Source organism: Lissotriton vulgaris, unplaced genomic scaffold (assembly GCF_964263255.1).
Source record: "Lissotriton vulgaris unplaced genomic scaffold, aLisVul1.2 SCAFFOLD_770, whole genome shotgun sequence".
Taxonomy (NCBI): Eukaryota; Metazoa; Chordata; class Amphibia; order Caudata; family Salamandridae; genus Lissotriton; species Lissotriton vulgaris.
Window position 1 is genome coordinate 804421 of NW_028252779.1, and position 9935 is coordinate 814355.

At 41.3% G+C, this 9935-nt stretch overlaps 1 protein-coding gene across 2 annotated transcripts in view; it reads left to right on the forward strand.

Moving 5' to 3' along the window:
• LOC147662018 (vitamin D3 hydroxylase-associated protein-like) overlaps positions 1-8928 on the forward strand; it is a 720315-nt gene extending 711387 nt beyond the window's left edge. Inside the window, exon 15 of one of the 2 annotated variants that reach the window (XM_086951181.1) lies at positions 8527-8928. In XM_086951181.1, coding sequence (XP_086807307.1) covers positions 8527-8652 — 126 coding nt within the window. In that variant the 3' untranslated portion in view covers positions 8653-8928. The remainder of the gene's footprint in view (positions 1-8526) is intronic. The other variant, XM_086951182.1, reaches the window with a different exon arrangement.
• Positions 8929-9935: the final 1007 nt, after the last annotated feature.

Below are 9935 nucleotides of genomic sequence, written 5' to 3' on the forward strand. Positions count from 1 at the left end.
TTTAAAGAGGCTTGTGTTCATGTTGTCACCTTATAAATGTTTGACTGATTTAATACAAAGGAGCCCGGAAGGGTTATTGTTAAAGCTTGTAATATAGGAGCCCCTGAATTCAGTTCCTTAACCAGCCACCCATTTCTAGAGAGAGAAAAATAATCATGTCCTCCCTTTGGACTGTCCGCAGGAGAGAGTAAATTGCTGAGGAAAAATATGTTTTACATCCCACCAAAAAAGGAATTTGTGATCTCCCACTTCAATTGTAGATATATCAAATGAAACCTCTTAATGAAAGAAAAACAGTTTGGGTGCTGAAATTTAGGGACAAGTCCTGCAAAGTTCCAAATTAACAGCTTGAGATCATTAAAGTTACAAGTGCCTACGTCACCAGAGGAATAATCAGAGGAACATGTTGAAGTAGGTGTAGCTGGGTCTGATGACATAGCAGGTTGCACAAGTCAGTTGCAGGAATTCAAAGGGCGTATCTATTCAAGGTCTCCAGATGGGTAAACAAAGGCTGCTTAGCATGACAACCATGACTCTGGGCCTCAACCATGGTCCAAGGAGCAGGACATACTGCTTCCAAGTTGTAAAATAATCCTAGTAGGAGCACCTGAATTGTGGAGGGTTTGATGGGTCAAAAAAAAACTAGTTGGGGCGAGTACTCTCTCCTCCACATTGGGGCAATTAAAGTTAATTACCATACATGCCCCAGAAAAAGTTTTTTTGCCTTTCCCTAACCAACTAACCCTTCTCACCATGTTAATTAGGTCATAGAGATAAGGACCCACATTCAAATTTGTACCAATCCAGTGAGACTCCATGCTTTTCAGTTGGTAATACGATTCAGATAGCTCGAATCACTACGAAAAGGGTAGCTTCTGGTGGAAGATTAATGATGGGAGCAGAGTTAAATCTGGGTTAGCATTCATGTTTAGTGATGCCAGAACTGGCACTGGAAGGCATAATGCCTGTATAGTCTGTCTCTCCTGGGGGAATATGCATGACCCTATCTACATGAGCCTCTTAACTGGTTTCTGTGTGTGTTACCTTGTAGGGTTGGTGTTAGGTGGGCAATCTGACGCTTGCCCCAGCACGCCAGTCACCAGACCAAGGAAGGATGGGGCAGGCGTAGCTGGTTGAGGAATGCCACATCCGATTCCTTTGACGGCTTGCTCGATGTACTCACACACAACCCTCAAGTGTGAAGTATGCTCTTAGTTAGTGATTCAAACTTTAAATGGAGGAATCCATACAGCCTTGGATTTTGTTGCTGATAAAAGCCTCAATTTATATGCTAAGAAGGCTCTCCTTCACTTGAGCATGTGGGCAGGGATTACCCTTTGATGCGTGCTCAGTTGTGCTTTTATTCAGGGGCAGAGCTCCCTCACAAAATGATAAATCTGTCTGGTGTACTATCACCTGGACATGAGCTATGTTGGTGGTACCCCTCCCCTCATTAAAGGGTGCCGGAGATGTTAAGGTTGCAGAGGTGCCTATGTTAGATGAGAGCACAATGTCTGTGGATACACCAACTGCGCGGAGGGGAAAACCCTCACTTGTTGGGCCAGTTCTTCCTTAACATTTGTGATTTTTTAATTTAGAACCCCCGCTGTAGAAGAAAGATGACTGAATGCTAGTTTTACCCAGAGGGGGTTTATGGATAACCATGTCTTTGCATGGTGCAGGATTCCTGTTGGTTTTTCCTTTCCCCACCTGCAGCCCAGGATGCAAACATGCTCTGCGGGAAAGGTGACACCACTATGGAGCGCAGGAGGGGAACCTTCCACTAATCCCAAGTGTTGGCGCCATCTGCCATTGTTATTCCTGGAAGTAAAGGTCCTTCGCAACATCATTCTGCAAGACTCTAGTCACAACTTTGGAGTGTCACTGCCTCTGTCAATACACCAAACAAATTCTGCAGGGTTCCAAGAAAGTGTACCCATGCGTGCTGCCCTGCACACAGATAAACAAATAACAAGGTTGGTGGCCTTATCTGTGAGCAAAGTGTTGTAGCCGTTAGAAGGGACGAGCCCGTCCTTGGCCTGGGCTTCGCCCGCTACCAGCCCATATGCTTGGAGTTGGGAGGTGGGGTGCTTTTGAAGTGTGTGGGACAACAGCAGCGTCTCCTCCTTTCTGGGGGTGTGGAACTATGGGACTCCGAGTCCCTAGAGATTGGAGAGGCAAGTCCTATTCAATGTCCCGCAGGAGGTCGTGGGGCACGTTTGAAGCGCGTGGCATGGGAAAACAGAAGCAGCTTCTCCTTTCGGGGGCGTGGGATTATGGAACTCCGAGTCCTCGGAGCAGCAAGTCGGCATGAGTCACAGTATGCTGTATAAACCAATCAGATCTGACTAGATGTATTGTACTGTCTGAGTTTCTTTCTTTTCATTATGTGCCTTTCAATGAAAGTCCAAGCCATTACATGTGGTTAAGTATGTGCACTGCGGGGAGAGAGGCCTTCGGGGGGTTGGGAGGGAGACCAATGTGAAATGTTGAAGTATAGGTAGATGCTGTAAAAATTATAGGCCAGATGAAATTATAATTTGTCAACCCACTATATCATTATGGGATTATTAGACTTTTTATCGGGTGAAATATGCTAAAATTCACAATTTTCTCAAATTATTTCAGAGCTGGTGAACATGTAACACTTCTAGAGAGGGTCAGGGTTGGGTGTCACATCATAAAGATTCTAGAATGTGTTTGAGTGACCTTCAGATTGCAGACTTGTTTCTTGGTGTGAGCACCCCTTCGAACTCACCTTGGTAAAGTCTAATTTGCTTGCTTTCAGGCTTCATTGTTGGGCCATGAATTATGCCTCATCACTCCGAAAGGTCACCATACTCCTCTGGCCCTCACACCGTGGGAGAAACTGGCTATAGTGAAAGTGCACTAACCCACCTGTGGTTATAGGACTGTGACATACTCCCCAACAATACCCCAACATGACTACACATATACATGTCAAAGTGGGATTCTCTTTTAATGGTGTGCACAGACCAGTAGGTATGTGCAGTGGCCTCTGGCTAATCTTTGTTGACTACCTAACAAATGTTTCTACCCGTGTGTCAAAGGTTTAAAGGCATTACGGGCCATATTATCAAGAACGGCAATAACAATATTGCCGCTTTAGCGACAGGAGACTGCCGCTAAAACGGCGATAAGGGGCTTGATAATATGCCCTTGTGAATTCCCATAGAAGCCCAGGTTCTGGTGTGAACCAGGGCTTCTATGGGAATTCACAAGGGCATATTATTAAGTAATTTAATTATATGGATTTAAAAAATAATTTATAGTAGTTCATTTTTTTTATTTGAATTTTGCGTTTTTAGTTCCGTAGTGGGTTGTGGGTTTATAAGGGAATAGATTAGGAAGTAATTGAATTATATCAAATATATTGAATAATTAATGTGTTAATTGATTGATAATAGTTTAATAATTAGTTGTTAACCTCAATTCATTTTAGGTGTGTGTTGTGGTGTTTATATGTGTAAATAGATAGAAAGGTGGTATGTAAATAATTGTTTATTGATTAATTAATACATATTTATACATTAATTTTCATTAATTAGTAATTATTAATGTTAATTGTGTAATTCATTTTAGGTGTGTGTTGTGGATATTATAGTGTTAATGTGTAATTAATGATGTTTTATTATATTTGTTAATAATATATTTAAATTGATATATTAATTATGTTAATATTGGAAATTAAATGTAATCAAAATGTTGATATTTTTGTTTTTTATTGTTGTGGGATCCAGCGCTTTCCCTGCTGTTGCTCTCACTGGAGTGGGAATAGAAATGTTTACCCCTACCCTATACAGCGCTTTTCCTACTGCTGCACTCACTGGAGTGGCAATAGTATTTTTTACCCCTACGCTATCCAGCACTTTTCCTCCTACTGTTGCACTCACTGGAGTGGGAATAGTAATTTTTACCCCTACGCTAACCAACGCTTCCCTACTATTGCACTCACTGGAGTGGGAATAGTAATTTTTACCCCCTCGCTATCCAACATTTTCACTACTATTGTGTTTATTTTGTTAATAAATGTATGTTTGTTTCTTTTTTAATAGTTTAATGTGTTAAATAAATATAGAATATTTTAGTTAATTTTTAGTTATTTATATGTGTTTATATTGTGTTTTTGTATAATTTAAAAACTTTATAAATTAAATAAAGATAATAGTTAATAAAATGTATTTAGGTAAATATGTGTTTATGTACACATTTTTTGTGTTTATATTTAATACATTAAGTTCATTTGTGATAATTAGTTAAAATATATATTACATTTAATTTATGTTGTTAAGAATCATATTTAATTAATTTTAGTTAAGTTATGTTATATTTTAAAGTCGATATTTTTTACTTCTATAATTTTACACCAATGTTTGTGTGTCGATATTATTGTACTTACCTGTTTATATATAGGAAGTCGATATTTTTGTTCTCAATATTTTCACATCAATATGTTTTTCATTGATATTTTTACTATCGATATTTTAACATGGAATATTATGACCCTACCAAAAGTGGTAAGGTGCACTCTGCCTGGTGTACCAGCACACAATAATCCCAGATGCATTGTGGTAAATGCAGTGCATGATAACACTCACTTGAAAGTCCATTGTTAGAGGTGTGGCGCCGCGGCTAGGGCGACTGACTCTGCAATTGGGGGATCACGGTTCGATCCCTGACACCGGTGGCAGATTAGCCCAGCACCATGTGACTCTGGGCAATAGCTTGCTTAATCTTCCCAATGGCCCCCAGCGCCTAGAGACCCTTACGGGTGATTGTGCGCTTTACAAATGTGGATTATTATTATTATTATTAGTGCAACCAGGGCTTAGTATCTCTGGGCATGTGTTTCAGGATTGATGCCCTTCTTCAGTAGAGAGGAACAAGTGAAAATTCTGGGTGCTGGCAATACTGCTCAGTCTTCTCATGTTTCTGTACCACTCCCAGGGCACAGGTGTGTCAGAAAGCGGATTATTAGTAGTGGTAAATATTTATCTACCACTGGCATTAAGGTCACTAACACCATATAGGGCTCAGAATAGGTCTTAGAAAATTATTCCAATGCTCAACCCTTGATAGCTTGGTTGTTAGCAGACAGGCTTAACTTCAAAGACAGGTATGTTATGCATTTAAAAACACCAATTCAGTGAATAATTTAGACCTAACACACAATAAAAGTCCATCCCACATTATATAAAAAGGGAACATGTGTATTTTAAAAATGACACCAAAACGAAAATAAATCCAATGTAGGGGACCGAAGATATGAATTTTTAAAGATTTAGCACTATATAGCATGCAGAAACCTATAGCGCCTATTTGGACTTCTGGTTGCGCTAGGCTAGGGCAACGTCGAAGTTTGAGACCCACGGCGTGGAGCCCAGTGTGGCTATATCTAATGGGAAGTCTCGTCAAACTTTTTACCTTCTGACTTGGAAACTTTTCTGTATCTTTTCTTCCCGGGGTCCCTTGAAGCTCTTAGGCTGTTGGATTATGTGAGGATTCATCGGATTGCCTTGCAACGAGCTCCAGGTCAAACCTATGGAAGTCAGACCTAGACAGCTTTCCAGAGGGATGAATCAAGGATCCAAGCCAGCTCACGGTTGAAGGTGGGCAGCTCGGCTCTCACTGTTGGTCCGGGTCACCCTTTCTACATTCTGACTTAGAAACTTTTACAGAGCTTTTTCTTCTGGGGTCCCTCAACGCTCTTCACCAGGCCAGATTCAGTGAGGGTTCGCTGGCTTGGGTTTAGACCAACTCCCAGTCAAACTCTGGAAGTCTGACCTCTGAAGCTTTTCAGCAGGCAAGCCTGGACGGCAGGCTGGCTCACGGTTGAGGGTTGAGGGTCCCCGGCTTTGCTTGCCAGGTCGAGTCAGTCCACTTATCAAGCTTTTTTTCCAATTTGATTCAAACTTCTGGAACTTCTACCTGAAGTTCCTTTGAGGGTCCTAAAGTGTCCACAATTTACCCCACAGGTCTGGAAGCTCCAAGATGCTCCTTGAAAATTTGGGACTTCAATTCCCACAATCCACTTGGCCAAAACCCTCAAAAATCCACGGTTAGGACTCCAGACTGGGTATTCTACGTGGTGATGGACCATGTGAGCTCTATTAACCTGTAGCTTGCAGGGGGTCCACTCTTTAGACCATTTAAAGTAGGTTTGATCCACAGGGCTGTAGTTCCAGATTGTGCAGCAGGCGCAGTCAGTCAGAGTGCAGGGCCTGGTTGGTACAAGTAAAACGTCCAGCATGGACCCTTCTTCTTCTGTAGTTTCAAGCAGCAGATCTGAGAGGCACTGACCTCTCAGATACTTATTCAGTGTTCTCTGTGGTTACACAGGAGGCCACTTCTGTCCAATGAAGTGCAGGACAACACCCCAGAGCATGACCATTTCCCCCAAAGTGTGGCATAATGGGCTCCTAAAAAGCAATATTTCTCCAAAATTCAATATGGCTGAAGTCTCAGCAGAGAGGCAAGAGCTACCTAAACCAACCTCCAGGATATTCTCCCTCCCCCTAGCATCTGCACATCCCTTCCTTAAGCCTTCTATCTGCTGGGTTCAAAGTGTAGGGGTGGCAATGAAACTTGTGTCTCCTGCCTGTCTCCTCCTCCTATTGAAGATTATTGTTTACAACCCCTACCCCTTTCTCTGGCATTCCTACAAAGCAAGCCTCTCTCCTTCCAGCCAGAATGGCCCTTTCACCCCCAAGGACTACTTATCACCTCATCAAAGCAGCCTGGCTAATCCATTTACTCTAACCAATCAGGAGAGATCACCGGAAGGCTGCATTTTGGCGCACAGACAAAGTCTTATAACTTATTGTCTATACATTTTAGGATACATTCAACAATAGCATAGTGATGGATTTTTCAATACCATTCTAAGAAGTCCATGAATTATATTATCTAATCCTCCTGGCGGTAATTATTAATGAATAACTTCTTGGTATGTTAACATATGTGGCTGGGGATCGGCAATGGTGAAAATAAACTGGGCAGTTTCTCCAACACCAGGGCTTATAAAACATCTTTTATAAGGACCCTGTCTATATACACAGAACCCTTGAACCCTGGAATAACTTGGGGAGACTTTAGGGGTACTGAATATGTCAAAATATTGCAGATCCTTACTCCACAGTGCTCCTAGCTCAAAAGTGGATTTTGGTAAGCACTTTACTAGAATGTGGGCAGTGCATTGTGCAATTTCACTAAACCCAAGACGTATACAACTTATTTTATAAGGGTTCTCCTTATAACTACCAGAGCCCCCATCACTGGGACACCTAGGGGAGACCTTGGGGTTATCTAATATGTCAAAAGTTTGCAGGGTATTTATTTTTAAATGCCCAAAACACCAAAGGCGAGTTTGGGCACAATTTGCATGTTAAAAGCAGTCCCTGAAACACAGGGCTGCTTTTAAACTGGCCTCAGCCCTCAGCAGTGCACACATGTGAGTGCAGAAAGGGCTGCTGGCCTCCATCCTGCCATGCCTATGATATACTAGGGACTTAAAGGTAGTTTGACCCCCTGCCCTATTATGTGCTTTGGCCTTATAGGGGAGGTCATGTCAATCATAGGGGTACCCTAACCCATAGTGTATCCTAGTGTATGTAGGTGTTTTCACTGACACGGGTCATAGGCCTGCCTAGGAGAGCCAAGGGCACTCTCGGATTCAGAAAACCAGCATCCAGGGGTCTCAAATGAGGCAGAAAGTGGGGGGACACAGCGAACAGGTTCTGATTTCCAAAAAGGTTCATCTCAGAACTAATTAGCCAAACAACTCAACAAGGAGCCAATCAAGGGTGGGGAGCCCACTGCCTGGTATACCAGCACAGAATGGGGCCCAGATGCATTGTGGTAAATGCAGTGCATAATAACACTCACTTTAGTTAAATTCCTTATTATTCATAATTGTTGGTGCAGCCATTTCTGTGTGTATCTATAGATGTGTTTCAGGATAGTTGTCCTTCAGTAGAGAGTGACAAGTGAAAATTCGACAGTACTGCTTATTTTTGAGGTTATGCGGTATGGTCCAGATAAAATTAAACTAACAAAAAAAAAAAAGACTAGAGTTGCCTGAATATAAACAAAAACAATGAGTCATCTTTGTCATAAAGGCAATCACTGAACTTAGAAAACATCTAAGGGTATTGCGCATACTGTTTTAATAAAGTGAATGTGTCTAAAAATCAAACTGCTTTTTATCATTTTACAATATGATCATAGTTTATAGATGTTTTAATGATGATTTGATATATTTGTATTATTGTTTAATCAAGATTGTTTGTGGCATTTAGGTTCCTAATTAACATTTGTTGATTCATAGGTGTATGTGTTTTTTCAAGTTATACATAAGGTCTGTCATACCACCTACTCTTTGCTACTCTATGTGATACATTTACTATGTTCCTCTTGTTTTTTGCTACTTTTCCCACTTGCCGCTAGTTCTTGTTTGCATTTTGTTTCCTATTCTGTAGGTGATGCTGCCTTTTCTTTCTCTTGCAGGCTGTAGAGGGAGGTGTTGGACTACCCCTGTCTGTGCAGTGTGTGGCTCTGCCCTGGCAGGAGGAGCTTTGTCTGCGCTTCATGAAGGAGGTGGAAACACTCACCGCAGCAAAGAAGAGGCGCTAAATTGGCTCCCATATGAAGCAAGGACACAACTACAAAAATTGCCTGCATGACCCACAAAGCCTCGCTCTTCAACACCCAGATATACCTCGCATAAAAACTTGATATACTCACCTTTGTTTACTGTTTGACTGTTATGATTGTATTTTGATCTGTTGCTTTATTGATGCTACTTTCTGTACCTTTCGTGATCACTAAATCGTAAAGTGCTCTGATAAACCTACAGGTCGTGTTCGCATTATATAACACGTTTTAAATAAAATATTTTTAAAAAGTCAACGTACATGTCCCTATTGAGTACCAAAGTCGGCCAGCTTTAACTCATTCATCCATGTTACATCTTCTATTTAAATTTTGTTCCAGGTGAAGTGAAGTGAAGCCACGCCTTCTAAGAATAGTTCTGAAAATACAGCTGATTTTCTCATTGATGAAGAGAGGCTCCTGCTTCATTTCTTACAGCAGCAGCCCAGGGCTTACAAAAAGACAGAACCTATTGATAAGGCCACTGGTATTATGATGCAATCAAATTATGCTGCAAGAAAAGGCAAATAACACGGAACACGCTGGCAATATTGTGGTGCCATCATCTCATTGTAACGCACATTAATGCTGTAAGCACAGCAGCCCTACCTCTCTTGGACTAGTTGAACAGCAATCAGCAACTGAAAGGTTACAAGTTCTCTCTATTAGTGGCTTTTGATACTTTTTTGTGTCATTAATTTTTTTTGTTCAAACATAAAAATTATGCAACAGGTTTATTATATGGGAAGTATGGTAGATCTACAAATTTGTAGAAAATGTGACAGCTGCACACTGACATAATTCCAGTGGTCTTGCCTTTTGGTCCGATTGTAAAAGAAATAAGTGCTGGGCACTCATCAAGAGGCACTGCAGCTTGCACCACCCGCTACTCCTGCCAGCGCTCTTAAGGACAGTACTAACACAACTACTGGCATCACACAACTACAAGTGTGACAATGCAGACTATTCCGCGCACTCAAAGCTATAAGAATGGCGTAGGCAGCAGGTACCTGTCATTTTTAATATATGGTCTGGGCTGCTGGAATTATGCGGTAGTAGAGGGTCAAATTATGTGACGAGACAAAGTAAATTATGGGACAAGAAAAAGTAAATTATCAGGCATTATGCTGCACATTTTCTGATAGTACTATTATGTCAATTGTAAACTTGTTAACACTGTCAGGGCATTAGCTACACCTCTTTAGTATTTATTTAATTCATTTATTTTATTTATTTATATAGCGCCTGAATCACCCCCAAAGGGG